General features: G+C 43.7%; 1 protein-coding gene across 1 annotated transcript in view; it reads left to right on the plus strand.

Annotated features, from left to right (window-relative positions):
* The window catches only part of LOC149431446 (uncharacterized), an 86,994-nt gene extending 75,051 nt beyond the window's left edge, over positions 1 to 11,943 (plus strand). The window contains exons 12-13 of the mRNA XM_089665595.1: positions 6,009 to 6,126; positions 11,367 to 11,943. Coding sequence (XP_089521721.1) covers positions 6,009 to 6,126; positions 11,367 to 11,459 — 211 coding nt within the window. The 3' untranslated portion in view covers positions 11,460 to 11,943. The remainder of the gene's footprint in view (positions 1 to 6,008; positions 6,127 to 11,366) is intronic.
* Positions 11,944 to 22,305: the final 10,362 nt, after the last annotated feature.

Raw genomic sequence — 22,305 nt, forward strand, 5'->3', positions numbered from 1 at the left:
CAATTCTGTGGCCCTAAGTAACAGTTCTGTGGCCCTCAGTAACAATTCTGTGTCCCTGAGTAACAATTCTGTGTCTGTGCGAGTAACAATTCTGTGGCCCTAAGTAACAGTTCTGTGGCCCTCAGTAACAATTCTGTGTCCCTGATTAACGTTTCTGTGGCCCTAAATAACGGTTCTGTGGCCCTCAGTAACAATTCTGTGTCCCTGATTAACGTTTATGTGGCCCTAAGTAACGGTTCTGTGGCCCTCAGTAATAATTCTGTGTCCCTCAAGAAACAATTCTGTGTCTGTCCCTGAGTAACAATTCTGTGGCCCTAAGTAACGGTTCTGTGGCCCTCAGTAACAATTCTGTGTCCCTGAGTAACAATTCTGTGGCCCTAAGTAACGGTTCTGTGGCCCTCAGTAACAATTCTGTGTCCCTGATTAACGTTTATGTGGCCCTAAGTAACAGTTCTGTGGCCCTCAGTAACAATTCTGTGTCCCTGAGTAACAATTCTGTGTCTGTGCGAGTAACAATTCTGTGGCCCTAAGTAACAGTTCTGTGGCCCTCAGTAACAATTCTGTGTCCCTGAGTAACAATTCTGTGTCTGTCCGAGTAACAATTCTGTGGCCCTAAGTAACAGTTCTGTGGCCCTCAGTAACAATTCTGTGTCCCTGATTAACGTTTCTGTGGCCCTAAGTAACGGTTCTGTGGCCCTCAGTAACAATTCTGTGTCCCTGATTAACGTTTATGTGGCCCTAAGTAACGGTTCTGTTGCCCTCAGTAACAATTCTGTGTCCCTCAAGAAACAATTCTGTGTCTGTCCCTGAGTAACAATTCTGTGGCCCTAAGTAACGGTTCTGTGGCCCTCAGTAACAATTCGGTGTCCCTGATTAACGTTTCTGTGGCCCCAAGTAACGGTTCTGTGGCCCTCAGTAACAATTCTGTGTCCCTGAGTAACAATTCTGTGTCTGTCCGAGTAACAATTCTGTGGCCCTAAGTAACAGTTCTGTGGCCCTCAGTAGCAATTCTGTGTCCCTGAGTAACAATTCTGTGGCCCTAAGTAACAGTTCTGTGGCCCTCAGTAACAATTCTGTGTCCCTGTGTAACAATTCTGTGTCTGTGCGAGTAACAATTCTGTGGCCCTAAGTAACAGTTCTGTGGCCCTCAGTAACAATTCTGTGTCCCTGAGTAACAATTCTGTGTCTGTGCGAGTAACAATTCTGTGGCCCTCAGTAACAATTCTGTGTCCCTGATTAACGTTTCTGTGGCCCCAAGTAACGGTTCTGTGGCCCTCAGTAACAATTCTGTGTCCCTGAGTAACAATTCTGTGTCTGTCCGAGTAACAGTTCTGTGGCCCTCAGTAGCAATTCTGTGTCCCTGAGTAACAATTCTGTGGCCCTAAGTAACGGTTCTGTGGCCCTCAGTAACAATTCTGTGTCCCTGTGTAACAATTCTGTGTCTGTGCGAGTAACAATTCTTTGGCCCTAAGTAACAGTTCTGTGGCCCTCAGTAACAATTCTGTGTCCCTGAGTAACAATTCTGTGTCTGTGCGAGTAACAATTCTGTGGCCCTAAGTAACAGTTCTGTGGCCCTCAGTAACAATTCTGTGTCCCTGAGTAACAATTCTGTGTCTGTCCGAGTAACAATTCTGTGGCCCTAAGTAACAGTTCTGTGGCCCTCAGTAACAATTCTGTGTCCCTGATTAACGTTTCTGTGGCCCTAAGTAACGGTTCTGTGGCCCTCAGTAACAATTCTGTGTCCCTGATTAACGTTTATGTGGCCCTAAGTAACGGTTCTGTTGCCCTCAGTAACAATTCTGTGTCCCTCAAGAAACAATTCTGTGTCTGTCCCTGAGTAACAATTCTGTGGCCCTAAGTAACGGTTCTGTGGCCCTCAGTAACAATTCTGTGTCCCTGATTAACGTTTCTGTGGCCCCAAGTAACGGTTCTGTGGCCCTCAGTAACAATTCTGTGTCCCTGAGTAACAATTCTGTGTCTGTCCGAGTAACAGTTCTGTGGCCCTCAGTAGCAATTCTGTGTCCCTGAGTAACAATTCTGTGGCCCTAAGTAACGGTTCTGTGGCCCTCAGTAACAATTCTGTGTCCCTGTGTAAAAATTCTGTGTCTGTGCGAGTAACAATTCTTTGGCCCTAAGTAACAGTTCTGTGGCCCTCAGTAACAATTCTGTGTCCCTGAGTAACAATTCTGTGTCTGTGCGAGTAACAATTCTGTGGCCCTAAGTAACAGTTCTGTGGCCCTCAGTAACAATTCTGTGTCCCTGAGTAACAATTCTGTGTCTGTCCGAGTAACAATTCTGTGGCCCTAAGTAACAGTTCTGTGGCCCTCAGTAACAATTCTGTGTCCCTGATTAACGTTTCTGTGGCCCTAAGTAACGGTTCTGTGGCCCTCAGTAACAATTCTGTGTCCCTCAAGAAACAATTCTGTGTCTGTCCCTGAGTAACAATTCTGTGGCCCTAAGTAACGGTTCTGTGGCCCTCAGTAACAATTCTGTGTCCCTGATTAACGTTTCTGTGGCCCCAAGTAACGGTTCTGTGGCCCTCAGTAACAATTCTGTGTCCCTGAGTAACAATTCTGTGTCTGTCCGAGTAACAATTCTGTGGCCCTAAGTAACAGTTCTGTGGCCCTCAGTAACAATTCTGTGTCCCTGAGTAACAATTCTGTGGCCCTAAGTAACGGTTCTGTGGCCCTCAGTAACAATTCTGTGTCCCTGATTAACGGTTCTGTGGCCCTCAGTAACAATTCTGTGTCCCTGTGTAACAATTCTGTGTCTGTGCGAGTAACAATTCTGTGGCCCTAAGTAACAGTTCTGTGGCCCTCAGTAACAGTTCTGTGTCCCTGAGTAACAATTCTGTGTCTGTGCGAGTAACAATTCTGTGGCCCTAAGTAACAGTTCTGTGGCCCTCAGTAACAGTTCTGTGTCCCTGAGTAACAATTCTGTGTCTGTGCGAGTAACAATTCTGTGGCCCTAAGTAACAGTTCTGTGGCCCTCAGTAACAATTCTTTGGCCCTAAGTAACGGTTCTGTGGCCCTCAGTAACAATTCTGTGTCCCTGAGTAACAATTCTGTGTCTGTGCGAGTAACAATTCTGTGGCCCTAAGTAACAGTTCTGTGGCCCTCAGTAACAATTCTGTGTCCCTGAGTAACAATTCTGTGTCTGTGCGAGTAACAATTCTGTGGCCCTAAGTAACAGTTCTGTGGCCCTCAGTAACAATTCTGTGTCTGTCCCTGAGTAACAATTCTGTGGCCCTAACTAAAGTTTCTGTGGCCCTAAGTAACAATTCTCTGGCACTCAGTAACAATTCTGTGTCTGTCCCTGAGTAACAATTCTGTGGCCCTAATAACGTTTCTGTGACCCTAAGTAACAGTTCTGTGGCCCTCAGTAACAATTCTGTGTCTGTCCCTGAGTAACAATTCTGTGGCCCTAACTAAAGTTTCTGTGGCCCTAAGTAACAATTCTCTGGCACTCAGTAACAATTCTGTCTGTCCCTGAGTAACAATTCTGTGGCCCTAATAACGTTTCTGTGGCCCTAAGTAACAATTCTCTGGCACTCAGTAACAATTCTGTCTGTCCCTGAGTAAGAATTCTGTGGCCCTAACTAGCGTTTCTTTGTCCCTAAGTAACGATTCTGTGGCCTTCATTAACAATTCTGTGTCCCTGAGTAATGGTTCTCTGTCCCTAAGTAACGTTTCTCTGTCCCCAAGTAACGTTTCTGTGGCCCTAACTCTGTCCCTGTCCCTAGTACAGAGCGGTCTGCCTCTGTTCAATGACTGGAGGCAAATGAAGAATTCCAAAATGGCCGCTGTTTATAGCTCGACCATTACACAGTGCTGGCTGGCTGGCTGCTGATTGGCTGATGCGATCACATGTCATTAAGGAATGCATTATGGGTCTGCGCGCCTTGTCTGCGTGCCTTCCCAGACATCCCCGCTCCGTCGCCGCACATGTCCGCCGCCATTTTCGGAAAAATTTCGATTCGCGCGTCCGAAGTAGGCTATTTTTCGGATTCGGCGCGAATCGAAATTTTTCCGATATTCGACTCGAATTCCACTTCGCCTACTTCGATTCGCTCATCTCTAGTCACTGGCATTGGGAAATCAGTAGAAGGTTTTGATAAAGGAGGAAACATCTGATGGTATGGAGTCCAGTGGTGGATGTGTAACTTCCCAGGGTATTTTATGGTGTTTTCAATATGACGTTGATGGGTTTGACTGAGGAAAGATTGTTCCCTTTTATAATACAGTGCTCAAAAAAATGAAAGGGGCACATATTAGATCTCATTGGGGAAAGATATCATGCTGGATATCTATACTGATCTGGATATGTTGAATTCAAAAACACCCCAAAAATCAAAGTGAAAAAATTATACAGCAAGCTAGTCCATTTTGCTGAAATTTCATTGCAGCAACTCAAAATGGTACTCAGTAGTCTGTATGGCCCCCACATGCTTACATGCCTGACAACATTGGGGCATGCTCCTAATGAGACCACGGATGGTGTCCTGGGGTATTTCCTCCCAGATCTGGACCAGGACATCACTTAGCTCCTGGTCAGTCTGAGGAACAACCTAGCAGCAACAGATGGACCAAAACATGACATCCCAGAGGTGTTCTATTGGATTTAGGTCAGGGGAGCATGAGAGCCATTCAATGGTATCAATTCCTTCATCCTCCAGGAACTGCCTGCATACCCTTGCCACATGATGCCAGGCATTGTCTGCACCAGGAGGAACCCAGAACCCCCTGTCTGACAATGGGTCCACTGATTTCATCCGATACCTAACGGCAGTCAGGGTGCCATTGTCTATCCTGTAGAGGTCTGTGTGTCCCTCCATGGATATGCCACCCCAGACCATCAGTGACCCGCCATCAATACGGTCATGCTGAATGATGTTACAGGCAGCATAACGTTCTCAACGGCTTCTCCAGACCCTTTCATGTCTGTCACATGTGCTCAGGGGGAACCTGCTCTCATCTGTGAAAAGCACAGGGTGCCAGTGGTGGACCTGCCAATTCTGGTGTTCAATGGCAAATGCCAATCAAGCTCTATGGTGCCAGGCAGTCAGCACGGGGCCCACTAGAGGACGTCAGGCCCTCAGACCACCCTCATTAACTCTGTTTCTGATTGTTCAGTCAGAGAAATTCACACCAGTGGCTTGCTGGAGGTCATTTTGTAGGGCTCTGGCAGGGCTCATCTTCTTTCTCCTTGCACAAAGGAGCAGATACCGGTCCTGCTGATGGGTTAAGGACCTTCTATGGCCCTTTCCAGCTCTCCTAGAGTAACTTCCTGTCTCCTGGAATCTCTTCCATGCTCTTCAGACTGTGCTGGGAGACTGCAAACCTTCTGGCAATGGCAAGTATTGATGTGCCATCCTGGAGGAGTTGGACTGCCTCTACAACCTCTGTAGGGTCCAGGTATGGCCTCATGCTACTCTAGCCAAATGCAAAACTAGTGTAAACCAGTCAGAAAAGATGAGTAGGACAAAAAAATGTCAGTGGCCTTCACCTGTAAAACCATTCCTGTTTTGGGGGTCGTCTCATTATTGCCCATCTAGTACACCTGTTGTTAATTTAATTAACACCAAAGCAGCTGAAACTGATGAACAACCCCCTCTGAGACTTAACTAACCAAATCCATATCCCAGGAGTTTCATTGACTTGATGCTAGACTCTGATTAAAAAGTGTTCCTTCAATGTTTTTGATCAGTGTACATACATAATACATTGGGACCCCCTTCCTGTTTTTGGATTATATACTGGTTAATTATTGGTATGGTTTATTAAAATGATTGCTTTGACCAAATAAACCCGTCACACAGTCTGTGTTTTTATTGGTAGAATTCTGGAGAAAGAAAAGTGCCCAGTAAATAGTGAATCCATTAATCGCGTACCTAACTTCTCCCAATTGGCCACTTACATGCTGAATATTTAAAGGCATTTATTTATGTATTATTTCTTCTTCTTTATATGTTTTTATGCCATGTTCTGTGTTGTGTCCTTTTTCCCCAGTGTGTTGTCAGGGTCATCCCTGGGAATCATCATCGGTTTTCTGGTGCTGATACTTTTGGCTCTGGTAGGTCTTACCGTGGTCCTGTCCACTCCATGGATGAAGCGGAGGATCCTCAGGGTACGTATCTGACATTGTCCAGTATATGTGATATATAACAGTTGGATGGGTCGGTATGAGGACATAGCTGGGCAGTGCCGGAGTCCATCAGAATCCCGGTGTTGTTCCATGGGACATTGTCTGTTCTGAAGTATCTCTGGGTGGTGTGAAAAGTCATTTATGTTATAACTCCCTTGGCCTCAGAGATTCTGCTCTCTCCTGGCTCTCATCCTACCTGTCACAATGCTCTTTCAGCGTTACCTATAATGCTACCACCTCCCCCTCACTCCCCCTCTCTGTTGGGGTCCCTCAAGGCTCTGTCCTCGGGCCCCTTCTCTTCTCCATCTACACCTCCTCCCTTGGCCAACTCATACACTCTCACGGCTTCAACTACCACCTCTATGCCAACGACACACAAATCTATCTCTCACCCCCTCAGTCTCTGCCCGAATCACACAGCTACTGAGCGACATATCAGACTGGATGTCGCTCCACTTCCTTAAACTGAACCTCTCCAAAACCGAGTTTCTTGTCTTCCCCCCAGCCCGGACCCCACCCCCCATTGACTTCTCCATCACATCCAACAACGCCAATATCAAACCCGCCCTGCAGGCCAGAGTACTTGGTGTCATTCTGGACTCCAACCTATCCTTCCAGCCCCAAGTCCAATCTTTAACAAACTCGTGCAGACTCCACCTCCGCAACATGCAGACTCCACCTCCGCAACATCGCCAAAATACGTCCATTCCTAACCCCAGAAACCACTAAACAGCTCATCCACTCCCTCATCATATCACGACTCAACTACTGCAACTCCCTCCTCACTGGCCTGCCTCGCCGCTGGCTATCCCCGCTTCAGTCAATCCTGAATACGACCGTCAGACTCATTCACCTTTCCAACTGCTCTGTTTCCGCCACCCCCCTCTGCCAATCCCTCCACTGGCTTCCGACTGCGCAACGGATCAAATTCAAAATCCTAACATTGACGTACAAAGCTGTCCACCATACTGCCCCGAACTACATCACTGACCTAATATCCAAGTACCACCCAGCACGCACACTCCGCTCCTCACAAGACCTCCTTCTCTCTAGTTCCCTGGTCTCCTCCTCCCATGCCCGCCTCCAGGACTTCTACAGGGTGTCACCCATCCTCTGGAACTCCCTGCCCCAACCCATCAGATTATCACCTACTCTCCTCTCCTTTAGGCGCACCCTGAAAACCCATCTTTTCAGGGAAGCCTACCCTACCCCCTGCTAACTTGACCGACCTCCCCCACTCTTCCTACCACTCCATCCCCCACAGCTATCTCCTCCTGTACCACCATCCCCCTCCCTCCTAGATTGTAAGCTCCAAAGAGCAGGGCCCTCAATCCCCTCATGTTTTGCATTGTATTGGTATTGTTCTGTCACATGTTCTGTCCCCCTTTGTAATGTACAGCGCTGAGCGAACTATTGGCGCTTTATAAATACTGTATAATAATAATTATATCCTGTGTGGTGCTTTAGTCTGTGTTGAAGTAATGACAATGGGTAGAGGTGTGTATAGCTAAATACAGGAAATATGACTTTAATACTGAAACCTTATAAATATACAAAACCACAAGTGGGACTATTATTTGAGTAAAAAGATAACATCGTTACTATACATTGCTTACATAAAAGAAGAACGGCTTGCACCCCAATTTCTAATACAACAAATATAGTGTCCTCTCTCTCAGTTTTTGAGAGCACCTTATATTTGTCGCATTAGAAATCGGGGTGCAAGCCGTTCTTATTTTATGTAAACAAAGTATAATATCAATGTTTTCTTTTTACTCAAATCATTTTTATTCAATACTTATTATGCAGTGCCTGTAACTCATATGAGAGTACACCCATCAATATTGTATATTTAATACTGAAACCTTCCCCCCCCCCAAACTTTTACATGATGGCCTCTGGGTTCTGTACTAATGGCAACATTGGTGGGTTGTGGCAAAGGCACGGGGCATGAGCAGTACTGTGACGATAACTCACTCACGTTTAGTAACACGCAGCCTTTCACTATACATGCACAATAGAATTAGGCAACTAAAGATATGGCAATGACCGCCTGTGCGTGCCTTTCATGTCACCACCGTGCATCCGTGAGTTATCCCCACCATATTTGCTGACATCACAGGCAATAACACACATGTGCCATAGCAAAATCCTTCAGCAATATGCCGGTTAAAACCCATTCATGAAAGATAGAGAATGCCTTTCAGTTTGCTACCACCCATGTGAGGGTTACCTCTGCAACTCCCACCATGACCGAGCCAAACAATAAATACTACAGAAGGGGTGAGGGTTCTGGAAACATCCCCACTGTAACGCTTCTGCTGCTCACATGCCAAGTGTTAATTTCAGTGGTGAACTCCAGGACCATTGATTATTATCATTTTGGATGGCTTTATACTCTTGGACCTCTGCCCTTGAGTGTGCACCACCACTTTTGTCACTCGTGCATCAACGCTTAGGACCCTCCATGCTGACACTCCCCTCTACTGCACCAACATGCGTTCTTGCAATGAACACCAATGTGCCAACACAGAATCAAGCACTTGGCACTCATTTGTTTCTACTGTACCAGGTGTGCACTCTTGTACTCACCACCACTGAACCCAACGTGCATTCTGACCATTGCTGCCACTGCACCCACACAAGGATTTGCATGCATACCTGTATATATTTTCAAGCCATTACTTTGTGTTAAATTGTCTTTATTATCCGAAAAAGGACTCTGGTATCTAATGGTGCCAAAAAAGCTATCAAACAGCCACTAAACCAGGGCTCTTAGTCCATTTAATTACTAAAAATACCCAGAAACACTCATCACAGGTGTGGTCCTTTTGTCTACATGTTATAATGGGTGCCGGTCAATTTAATGGATTTAAAAGTTTATTGCGCATGGCAATATAGGGAAGGGGTGAGGTACAGATCAGGATATTCTAAATACATTGGATCTCATACTCTAAACTTGACCGTAAACTCTTCTAAGTCTTTCTGTTTGTGGGGAGGTGCAGCGTGGTGTGGGGTGCAGCGTGGTGTGGTTGCAGTAACAGAACACTATTGAACTTAAAGTTCAATAAGGCACAACTACCCAGCGAGAAGATAACCCAACCGGGCGCACTCACAGAATGTTGCACAGAAGAATATAACAATAGGTGTCGGGTGCACCGATGGAGTCTGTCTCGAGGGGTGGAATGCAGCCTGGCCATCCCTACTGAAACGAGAAGGCTTCCAGGAAGGTCTCTTCTCTTTTCCTATTTATCTGGAACCTCTCCCTGCTGCTAATTACTGTTCCTGACAGATGGCTTATCTGTCCCCACACTGACCACATGTGAAGGGCGTGACAAGCCTGGGGACCAGGGTCCTAAATAGACTCTGCACAACCCGAGATGACCAGCAGAGTCACATAGGGTGCCAGCATCCAATCAGATAGCTTCCCCAGTGACCCAGGAAACTACAGATGAACCATGTTCCTCTTGACTTAATCCCCTTCTGCATTGCCACTGTGTTTTAATGCCACCTGCGATGAAGAAAGTAGACTGCACCTGCCTACATCTTGGCTACCTTCTAAATCACAGACTATGTTGACTGGACTCTTTCAGAGCTTTGGTTCCTTGGTAGTTGAGGTTCTAGTGATATCTCAGTCTTTTTCTTTTAAGATAGGCATATATAGGAAGGTCCCTGTGTATACCTTCTCACTCATCCATTTACCACATCTCCATAAGTGGATACAGTTGCAGCTTGTTTCTTCTAAGTCTTATGCTTTATTTCCAGCAGCAAACATCTTCAGTAGGCCCTCCCAGAAGGGAAGATCGCTGCTTCCTTCTATGGCTAGGCACAAGGTTTAGGAGAGATTTACTTCTCAGGCTGGCATCATCACTGCAAAAGCTCACAAGGGAAGAGCCAGAGGGAAGATATTTATTAGTTCTCATCTACAAATATATGTTGCGCTCCTAAATACTTCTCAATGAATAATAATTAAATTATTACCATTAAATTAATTCAAATTATGATACAAATAACTAATAAAAGTGTATAAATACCAAAAAATATTTAAATAGATAATTTCAACTAATCAATCTCCTCCAAATAAATATCAAAATAATTCCACATAAAATACTCCTCTAAAAAAATATTTTACCAAGTGCTCATAAATCATCTATTAGTGACATTATGTACTTACTAATACCCTCAATTTCATTTATATTCATAATACCCTCATTTAATATAACAAAAATAATAAACCAACTAATAACACTCAACTAAAACGCATTTAAATGATCCCCATAAAAAATAACCAAATGCTCATAAATAATTAGTAGTGATTAGTATGAATCCAAATATCATCAAAATAATAGTCCCATTGAATGAACAATTGTTTGTATATAGTGACTTGGTGCTTGTTGTTCTTCAATTTGTGACTTTTGTGAATCCTTCAAATAGTGAAGATGTACGCTCACCTCCTTTGATGCCTGCAATTAGGCTATACACGCTTTCCGTTCACTTTCCCTGGAACCTGCTGGACATATACTTTTGCTGGTAAAATTGGGAGATCCTTCCTTTAGGAGTAATGGATGTATCCTCTGGTGGCTGATTATCCCCTCAGGGATTACACACTCCTTTTGTTATCTCAGACCTCCTAATTATCCTCTCCTTGTGTTACTCCGCATGCAGGAAGAAATAGAGGACATAGTGCTTTACCTTTTAAAACTTTTTATTCCCACCATCCAAGTATTAAACTCACATTACACAGGTTTAAATAACGCAATATCCCATTGGAAATCCTCTGCTGGCCTCTGAGTCATACACCTGCCGTCTATCGTGTTGTGCAGCTCCTCTCCGAGTGATGACGTAGCCCCTCCCCTACGCGTTACGCCTCCAATCACGTGGCTTCATCAGGGGGTTAGTTCTCATAACATGCAGAAGCAAGTTCCTCAGACCTACTGATTGGCCAGGCTATCAAACACCCATAACACAGAAAGATACCTCTCTAGCACACCCTGCTGGAGCAAGTTCAAACAACACATGGCAGAGAAAATACACTCTATAATTAGAGAATTAGAGAAACACGTTGGTTATAGGTAGGATGAACTGCAGCCCACTGCTGCCCACAGAATTAAAGAAACACAAGGAATTTAGTAAAAATACTACATCCTTCTACACAAATGCCTGATCCTTACATTGCCATTGCATTTTTTATCAATAACATTATCTATTTTTTTACATTGTAGTGTAAGAAAAAAGCGAAAGCAGAAAATAACATTTCTATACAAGACGCTGATTATCAGAGTGAGAACTCGGGAGGAACTGAGGACAGAATATAGAATGCAACTACTTCCATGTTTTTGGTGGTTGGAAGTATTACACATAATCACTCTCTGCTGGTCAACAGTGGAAATAAAAAAACGGACGGTCATATCTGAGAAGATTGATGTCACCTACTGAAGATCTTTACCCAACCAGACCTGAAGATTTTGGAATCCCAACAGTACATGGAAATGCAACTTCTTACATGTGTGTGCCACTGCTGGGCTGATCACTAACTGAGTAGGTATCACTCTTGCCTTGCAGTGCTGAGGTCCCCTCCAAGGACTGCGCCCAGATAATAATAACATTACAGGACATGCTGAATTTTCTGAATGTGAATAGTTCAAAGGCTTATCCTATGTTATGCAGGTTTATGCACCACGGAAAGCACCTATTCAGAATGTTCTCTGTCAATTTTCTTAATAAATTAAATTTATAATTTAAAAATACAATAAACATTTATAATATACAAATAAAAAAATTATATAATGTGCAAGAAAACACCAATGTCTGCATACACATAAGTGTGGAGGGCACATCTCTGTGAATTTCCTCCTTCGGTGTAAAATTATAAGGCTGGTTATGTTAATCCTCAATAAAGTAGCCCTGGAGTCTTTGTAGGGCTGTGGAGATGATATAGTAGAGGTAGGTGGCTTTGGTATGGGTGACTCTAAACAGACACTAGCCATGAAATCCTAAATATCCTGGATGACCATCCATAAGAAAGTCTCAGCAGCAATGGCCAACCAATGACCATCTCTAGCAATGTCCAATGACCAGCTCTAACAATGTCCAACGACCAGGTCTAACAATGTCCAATGACCAGCTCTAACAATGTCCGATAACCAGCTCTAGCATTGTCCAATGACCAGCTGTAACAATGTCCAATAACCAGCTCTAACAATGTCCAGCTCTAACAATGTCCAATAACCAGCTCTAACAATGTCCAATTACCAGCTCTAACAATGTCCGATAACCAGCTCTAGCAATGTCCGATGACCAGCTCTAACAATGTCCAATAACCAGCTCTAACAATGTCCAACGACCAGCTCTAACAATGTCCGATGACCAGCTCTAACAATGTCCAATAACCAGCTCTAACAAGGTCCAATGACCAGCTGTAACAATGTCCAATAACCAGCTCTAACAATGTACAATAACCAGCTCTAGCAATGTCCAATGACCAGCTCTAACTATGTCCGATGACCAGCTCTAACAATGTCCAATAACCAGCTCTAACAATGTCCAATTACCAGCTCTAACAATGTCCAATAACCAGCTCTAACAATGTCCAATTACCAGCTCTAACAATGTCCGATGACCAGCTCTAGCAATGTCCGATGACCAGCTCTAACAATGTCCAATAACCAGCTCTAACAATGTCCAACGACCAGCTCTAACAATGTCCGATAACCAGCTCTAGCAATGTCCGATGACCAGCTCTAACTATGTCCAATAACCAGCTCTAACAATGTCCAATTACCAGCTCTAACAATGTCCAATAACCAGCTCTAAAAATGTCCGATGACCAGCTCTAACAATGTCCGATGACCAGCTCTAACTATGTCCAATAACCAGCTCTAACAATGTCCAATTACCAGCTCTAACAATGTCCGATAACCAGCTCTAGCAATGTCCGATGACCAGCTCTAACAATGTCCAATAACCAGCTCTAACAATGTCCAATTACCAGCTCTAACAATATCCAATAACCAGCTCTAACAATGTCCAATTACCAGCTCTAACAATGTCCGATAACCAGCTCTAGCAATGTCCGATGACCAGCTCTAACAATGTCCAATAACCAGCTCTAACAATGTCCAATGACCAGCTCTAACAATGTCCGATAACCAGCTCTAGCATTGTCCAATGACCAGCTGTAACAATGTCCAATAACCAGCTCTAACAATGTCCAGCTCTAACAATGTCCAATAACCAGCTCTAACAATGTCCGATGACCAGCTCTAACAATGTCCGATGACCAGCTCTAACAATGTCCGATGACCAGCTCTAACAATGTCCAATGACCAGCTCTAACAATGTCCAATGACCAGCTCTAACAATGTCCAATGACCAGCTCTAGCAATGTCCGTTGACCAGCTCTAAAAATGTCCGATGACCAGCTCTAACAATGTCCGATGACCAGCTCTAGCAATGTCCGTTGACCAGCTCTAAAAATGTCCGATGACCAGCTCTAACAATGTCTGATGACCAGCTCTAACAATGTCCGATGACCAGCTCTAACAATGTCTGATGACCAGCTCTAACAATGTCCAATGACCAGCTCTAACAATGTACAATAACCAGCTCTAACAATGTCCGATGACCAGCTCTAGCAATGTCCGATGACCAGCTCTAACAATGTCCAATAACCAGCTCTAAAAATGTCCGATGAGGGGGGCGCATGCGCGGCCGGCTCGGAGATGGACGCTCTGTAGCTGCAGCTCCGTCCATCCGCCAGCACTAACGCGGCACACTACGGCCCCAGGGAAAACCGACATCAGACAGCTGACCACGGAGGGTGCCCGCAGCCCACTAGACATGCCCCGCAGGAAAAAAAGCCCGGGGCAACCAGGGAAATTAACGTTTTTCTTCCCGGCCGTTCAGCCGGGAATCCAAGATGGCGGCCGCCACGAGGATGCACAGGGAGACAGCAGAAGCCAGGAGGGGGACTACAGCTCCCAGCATGTGGATCCCAGGCTGAGGCATCAACTATACCCAGGGGACCCGGGTGAGTTGTCTCCCCCACTGTCACCCACGTCCTGCAGCCCTGTAAAATCTAAGCCTCGGCTTGACAGAGACCCTGAAGATGCATCCCAGGCCCTAAACTTTATGCCCCAACCAGCATTTTCAAACATGTCTGACTTAGACGCATTCCCAGTATCTGACCAACCGCTAACTGAAATTTGTATGAAGAATATGCTGACATTACTACGCCAAACTTTGCATAATGATATTTCCGCACCATTGGCCCAAATCACTACTCTGGTGCAAAGACAGGACCGCAGGATCCGCCATATTGAAACCAACATAGCGGATATAGTAGAAGCGCACAATGATTTGATTGATGCCCATGCGGAACACACGTTAGATATCGAACAAATCAATCTCAAATTGGCCGATATGGAAGATCGCTCACGCCGCAATAACATCAAAATTAGAGGAATTCCTGAAACGGTATCTAACGAGGCATTACTTCCATACTTGCATTATTTTTTCAAGCTACTAATCCCCACACTCACTGAAGTAGAGGCTATAACCGATCGAGCACATCGCCTACCTAAGCCTTCTTTCTTGTCTGCAACTATTCCTAGAGATGTGCTTGTCCGCATACACTTCTACCATATTAAGGAAAGAATTATGATGGCGGCCAGGAACCCTCCTCCAATACCATCCTCACATGCGAATTTGCGCCTTTATGCGGATTTATCCAAGGCCACACTTGCTAACAGAAAGAAAATGATACCTATCACAAAAGCGCTTAGAAATCACAGTATGGCCTATCAATGGGGATTCCCCACTAAGCTAATAGTGCGTCATCAAGGCAGAACCTATAATATTAAAAATCTAGAGGCAGGCCTGGACTTCCTTAAAACCTGGAGCATTTTACCAGCAGACCCACAGAAAAACAACCCTGGTTCCGTTCAAAACATGGAAGCAACCTGAAGGGCTAAGCGGCACTGGCCGTGGATATATTTCCTACACTCTTTCCCTGGAGGCGTTCTTTAACCTCGTATGCTTCTGGCGATCGGCATGAACCAAATAATTTACAATTTCATAGTTATGTGTAGATATGACTCTCTTGAGGGTCATATCCGGTTTGACTCCCCCACCTTTGTTGTAGCACACCTAGCTACACCGTTTACTTGCTTTATGCGCAAGTTTCTTTTTAATGTTAATTTTCCATCCTCTTTTATCCCTCCTACTGGCACCGACAAGTGTTCACATCTGACACACTACTTTTTTCCTACGGCCATGACTACCACCGGAATAACTAACAACGCGACTATGCCTGTAAACCGAGACCCTAACTACAAATGATTACCATCAAATCCTTTAATGTACGAGGCCTTAACTCCCCATTCAAGAGATCGATGCTAGCAAGAGAAATCCGGAAATATAATACTGACATACTCTTCGTGCAGGAATCACATTTTGCCACGGAAAAAACCCCGAAACTGTATATACCTCGTTTCTCTCAACTATTTATGGCAACCAACGGGAAAAAAAAGAACGGAGTTATTATCGCTATCAATGACGCCCTCTCTTTCACACCTACCTCCACTGTAATTGACCCGCAAGGGCGCTATATTATCCTGGTATGCCTAATTAATGAGATCTCGTACACCTTGGTGAATGTTTATGGTCCTAATAGCAAACAATTGAAATTCTATCGGAAACTCCACAACCTTATCTCCCAACATCAGAAAGGCAGACTTATTATTGGCGGAGACTTTAATATTCTTAGTGACTCACTTCTGGACTCTTCCTCTAATAAAAAACCCAGCAACCTCAATTTTAACCGCTTTATGCACGAACATGACTTATATGACATCTGGAGATGCCAACATGGTGCGGAAAGAGACTACACCTACTTTTCACCGTCACATCTGTCATATTCTAGAATTGATATGTTTCTTACGGACAAATGGACTTTACAACATGTGAAGTCCTCCCAAATTGGAACTATAACCTGGTCTGACCATGCACCGGTCACCATTTCCTTGGATGACACCCAGCGATCGGCAATTCCGCCTATTTGGAGACTCAACTCTGCAATTCTGAATACACCAGAAAACCAGAAATTCATATTAGATGCACATGATTTATTTTTTGAAACTAACATTACCCCGGAAATTTCTATTACCACACTTTGGCTAACATACAAAGCTTATATGAGAGGTATCCTCATCCAATTAACTTCTCGTGTTAAAAAACAACGATCTCAGCAAATAGACCTACTCCTTGCTTCTATACGTAGAAACGAGGAGATTAATAAACAAAATCCAAATGCCACCATAACCGCGGCTTTAAATCAAGATAGGGACAAACTTCGCACTGCTCTTTTACACGTTTATGACACGAACCTCCAAAGAACAAAATCCCAATACTATGCGCTTGGTAACAAGACTAACTCTTTTCTTGCCAAAACCATTAAACAGAAACGAATTAAAAACAAAATAGCCACGATTCAGCATCCTACTTCCAGTATCCCTCTATCTAATCCACAAGACATAGCTAATGCGTTTGCGTGTTATTATCAATCGCTATACAACATAAAAGATGACCCTGACACAACTCAACCAACAAACCTGTCAATTGAAAATTTCTTAAGCCAAACTGAACTTCCCCATCTTACACCTACTCAATTGACCTCCCTCTCTGTGCCGATTTCACCTGCAGAGATTGAGAAAATCATAACTAAACTCCCCATGAACAAATCTCCGGGAAACGACGGATTTACTAATGAATTTTATAAAAAGTTCGCGACTAATCTCAAATCACATCTATCTGACCTTTATAACCACGTAGCTTCTAAAGGAGAATTTCCTGCTGATATGCTACAGTCAATAATCTCTACTATCCCGAAACCGGGTAAAAACCCCCAATTAGTCCAAAACTATAGACCAATTTCATTACTTAATACGGATCTGAAAATATATGCCAAAATAATAGCCCAACGACTCCTTCCGTACCTGCCGACGCTGATCAAAGCGGATCAGGTGGGATTTGTACCAGGTAGACAAGCCCCTGATGCGACTCGTCGACTTATATCATTAGTAAACCTTCTTGAATCAAACAAACAACCTTCAATTCTCCTATCACTTGACGCAGAAAAAGCGTTTGACCGCATTCACTGGCGTTTTATGTCATTAACTCTTCAAAAACTAGGTATTACGGGTTGGATATTATCAGCGATTCTATCCCTTTACTCCAAACCTTCAGCCAGAGTCCTCACTAATGGTACGCTTTCACAACCATTTCAAATATCTAATGGTACTAGGCAAGGCTGTCCCCTATCCCCTATAATTTTCGCCCTACTAATAGAACCACTAGCATCCAACCTTAGAAATGACTCCAATTTTTCAGGGATTAAATTTTCTCAGCAAGAACACAAAATCAGTCTTTTTGCGGACGACATTATCCTACTGATTACGAACCCCTGTAAATCTCTCGCCTCAATCCGTTCACACATACAAAAATATGCAGATGTATCCTATTACAAACTAAATGAAACCAAATCTTCAATTTTAAATCTTCATACTCCTCCACAGACCCAAGCTCGCCTTGAAAAACAATTCCCCTTTAAATGGGAAAAACACAGTATCCCATATTTGGGGATTAAACTTACTTCCACAACCAATCAACTCTATGCTGAAAATTTTAAACCCCTAATAGATATCATACCACATGAGCTTAGGAGCTTGCGCACAACCACGCTATCAATGCTAGGTAGAGTAGCTGCTATTAAAATGTGTATATTGCCAAAGATATTATATATCTTTCGTACATTACCTATATCTATACCCTCCTCCTTTTTCTCCGTAATGCAAAAAATTCTAAATAAATTTCTATGGAATGCTAAACGGCCCAGATGCTCTACAAACCTTCTGATCCGTCCGCCTTCCAGAGGAGGAGCTGGTCTCCCACATTTAAAATCTTATTATCAGGCGGCTCTACTAGACCAGCTCTTCTACTGGTGGCACCCTACTCAGGAAAAAATCTGGACTATTATGGAACCTTACAGATATCCACAAGGTGCCTTAACAGATTTGCTCTTCATGCCTCGTACAACACTGATTGGACATACTTACACACATCCATGTATCCAGGCTTCACTAACAGCTTGGCATGAGCTCTTGACAAGCACTCATTCACAGAAAACTAACATACAAATCCCGACTCCTATTTCCGCTCTGCAATTTCTCTCTCCCAATTTAAATCTAAGGGCCTGGATAGAGTTGGGTATTAATCATATCCAAGATATTTTTGCTAACCATGAACTCGAGTCATTCCAGACACTGCAGAAAAAATTCCATCTTCCTAATACGGAACACTTCACTTTTCTGCGAATATTCCATTTGCTTCATAAAACGGATATTCCTATTAAAATAGACCTCCCAGCTACTGCTCATCATTTCCTACATAAGACCAATTACCCAAAGAAAGGGATCTCTATTTTTTATACGTTACTTACTGAAGCATATTTCACGACCCACTCATCATCCCTTACTAATTGGGAGAAGGACTTCCTCTCCCCAGTGACCCCACATACATGGCAAATGACTTTTGTCACTACACACAAAGCTTCGAAATGCAGCTCCCACTGGGAATCATATTTAAAAATTCTCCACCAATGCTACTTGACCCCTGCCAAATTATCCATCTTTTATCCGCAGCAATCAAAAACCTGCTGGAGACAATGTGGTGAAACTGGTTCACTCTTACATGTGTTATGGTCTTGTAAGTCCCTCAAATCATACTGGAACAAAGTGTTCCAATTGATCTCCTCAGTTACAAACTCACCTACGATTCTTGACCCGGGATTAGCGCTTCTACATCTAACGATAGAACAATTCCCTGTACGCTCACGCACTATTATCATACACATTCTGGCAGCAGCCAAGACTAACATTATGAGGCTTTGGCGTTCTACTTCACCTCCTCTACTAGCCCGTCTCATTGCTGACCTCAACTTGCAATGTGAGATGGAGAAAAGAGCGGCCTTTCGAAACTCTTCTTACCACAAATTCACTTTAAACTGGTCTCGATGGCTAACACATCCCAATTGCTCAATCACATGATTACGAACCTTATCCCTAGGACATGTTGAATTTGCAGAACATCGGTGCCCCTTCTTCCCCCTTCCACTCTTTTCTATACCCGTTTTCACCCTTTGTTTAATACTCTCACGGTTTTCTACTTCTTATGATGGTTCACAATCTAATGAACATACCTCTCTTATAAGTATGAATATGTTAAATGAACATCCAGCCGGATGGTGGGTGTTTTGTACCTCATTCTCATTTACTGTCTAATGTTTCGTTTATGTGAACCCTACATTTGATTATATCTCGATATTAAGTGTTTGTTTAAAAACTTTCAATAAAAACTATTTGAAAATAAAAATGTCCGATGACCAGCTCTAACAATGTCCGATGACCAGCTCTAGCAATGTCTGATGACCAGCTCTAACAATGTCTGATGACCAGCTCTAATAATGTCCAATGACCAGCTCTAACAATGTCCAATGACCAGCTCTAACAATGTTCAATAACCAGCTCTAACAATGTACAATAACCAGCTCTAACAATGTCCGATGACCAGCTCTAGCAATGTCTGATGACCAGCTCTAACAATGTACAATAACCAGCTCTAACAATGTCCGATGACCAGCTCTAGCAATGTCTGATGACCAGCTCTAACAATGTCCAATAACCAGCTCTAACAATGTCCGACGACCAGCTCTAGCAATGTCTGATGACCAGCTCTAACAATGTCCAATAACCAGCTCTAACAATGTCTGATGACCAGCTCTAACAATGTCCAACGACCAGCTCTAGCAATGTCTGATGACCAGCTCTAACAATGTCTGATGACCAGTTCTAACAATGTCTGATGACCAGCTCTAACAATGTCTGATGACCAGCTCTAACAATGTCTGATGACCAGTTCTAACAATGTCCGATAACCAGCTCTAGCAATGTCTAATGACCAGCTGTAACAATGTCCAATGAGCAGCTCTAACAATGTCCAAAGACCAGCTCTAAGAATGTCCAATAACCAGCTCTAGCATTGTCCAAAGACCAGCTCTAACAATGTTCAATGACCAGCTGTAACAATGTCAAATGACCAGCTCTAACAATGTACAATGACCAGCTCTAGCAATGTCCAATGACCAGCTCGAACAATGTCCAATGACAGCTCTAACAATGTCCAATGACAGCTCTAACAACAGCCAATAACCAGCTCTAACAATCTCCAGTGATCAGCTCTAGCAATGTCCAATGGCCAGATCTAGCAAAGTCCCATGACTGGCTCTAGCATTGTCAAGGTCTAACAATGGCCAATGACCAGCTCTAGCAAAATGGAAAAGTGTCATGGTCACTGGGAAACAAAGAAAGTTCTACAGTCACAATCAGGAAATTGATCAGCAACGATGCTAGTTGCACTGTGATCTTCTTGTTTCTAGAAGAAGCACCTTGAAATCTGTGTAGGATCTAACCATATGACACAGTAGACAACCATATTACCCGTAACTAGGGTTGAGCTTCAGGTTCATGTCAAGCATTGGTTTGAGGGGAACCCAACTTGTTCGTAGTTTGTGGACTCAACCTATTACATGATTTCACCATTATAGCAACCCCATATCAATAGTGCACTTCCTGGCCTGTGATTTTTGACCAGATGGATTAGAAGGCCCATCAAGGGGAAGTATGGTTGTGCCAGCCCACTCCCTATGAAAGCTTAGGTTCCTAGGAGAAATTTTGACAATGTTCTTATGGGTGTTAGGGAAAGCATACAGTAGGGAGTGCTACTGATAAAGTCAATGGGGACAGATGTGGATACTAATTTAAATTACTTTATTAGCAGAATGTCTTTATTAGCAGAACATCTCCATGGCACACAGGAACTACTTTTAAGGGCTTGGTAGCCCACTCTTATTTAAAAGAAGGAGAAAGTTCCCAAATGAATGATTTCCCACACAGGGGGATCTTCTTCAACTTCAAATACAATACCTCTCCAGGATACTTGGCTCTCTAGCCTTTAGACACAGTGCATTGCTCTAAGGCCCACCTCTGGACTATGGATGGGGGTTCTCCTGACACCCAAATAGGAGCTCACCTGACTCCTGGAACTGAGACCTCTGTCTCTTGGCTTCCGGCTGGGTCTTCTGACCCTTCAATGAGCCCTTCCACTTCCCCCACTGGGATGGGTCTCCAACTGGGAGCCCTGAGCTATTCTCAGACCTGAATATATAATCACACCTCATACCTGTGTACTCCAGATTGCAGGTGTCTAGCAAAACCTGGACAAAGGATTGAGTGTTCATATCTAGAGCTGCAAAATCCAGAGAAAGCCCATTCCACAGCTTTCTCTGCCCAGAAACATTAGTCTGGAATGTCACATTCACTCTAAGTGAGAATCCTGTGTCACATTTTCCTATCTTCTCACAGTAACAGAGTCTCCTCCTGTCATATATTCCCCTTCCTCTCGGAGGGAGGAACACATGAACCTGTCACTGTAGTTGGAATACCTCTGTGCCAGCCATTAGCTGCGTAGGCCTAACTCTTTTAATGGATAATTTCCACAAGCGCTTCACTGTGGCACCTCTGTGCCAGCTATGCCAGAAATAATTAAGGCAGCTCTGAAGGCAAAAGGGGGACCAACCCGGTACCAGCAAGGTGTACCTAACAAAGTGGTCAGTGAGTGTATTGTGGGAGTTAGCTCAAGTGGGAATCACCTTCACTGGGACAAAAAGGTATTTTTTCTTGCACAAAGTTGAGTTATAAATGGAAGTCAGCAAAGTTTTACTTCATTCATTAAGCTAAGAGAAGAGAAAATGATCTTGCAAAATTCTAATTTCCCTGCAAAGTGAACAGCCTATTGGCCTTTAGCAAAGCAACTCAGAGGAACACAGAATGGAACTTCACTGCACAAATCAAGATACTACAGAGGATACAACAGTGTAAAATTGGCCAGAAGCAGTTCTAATCAGGAATAATAGGCCTAACTAGTGCATGCCTAACTTTTATTCTATGAATGGTAAAAGGGGTCAATTGAATGTGACCGATTTATTGTGAGGCGGATTAGGTGTTAGAAAGGTGTTAGAAAGTATTACCTTATAATTTATCTTCTATA

The sequence above is a fragment of the Staurois parvus genome, unplaced genomic scaffold, assembly GCF_062004578.1.
Source record: "Staurois parvus isolate SC_StPar_1 unplaced genomic scaffold, SC_StPar_1.0 ptg002258l, whole genome shotgun sequence".
Classification (NCBI taxonomy): domain Eukaryota; kingdom Metazoa; phylum Chordata; class Amphibia; order Anura; family Ranidae; genus Staurois; species Staurois parvus.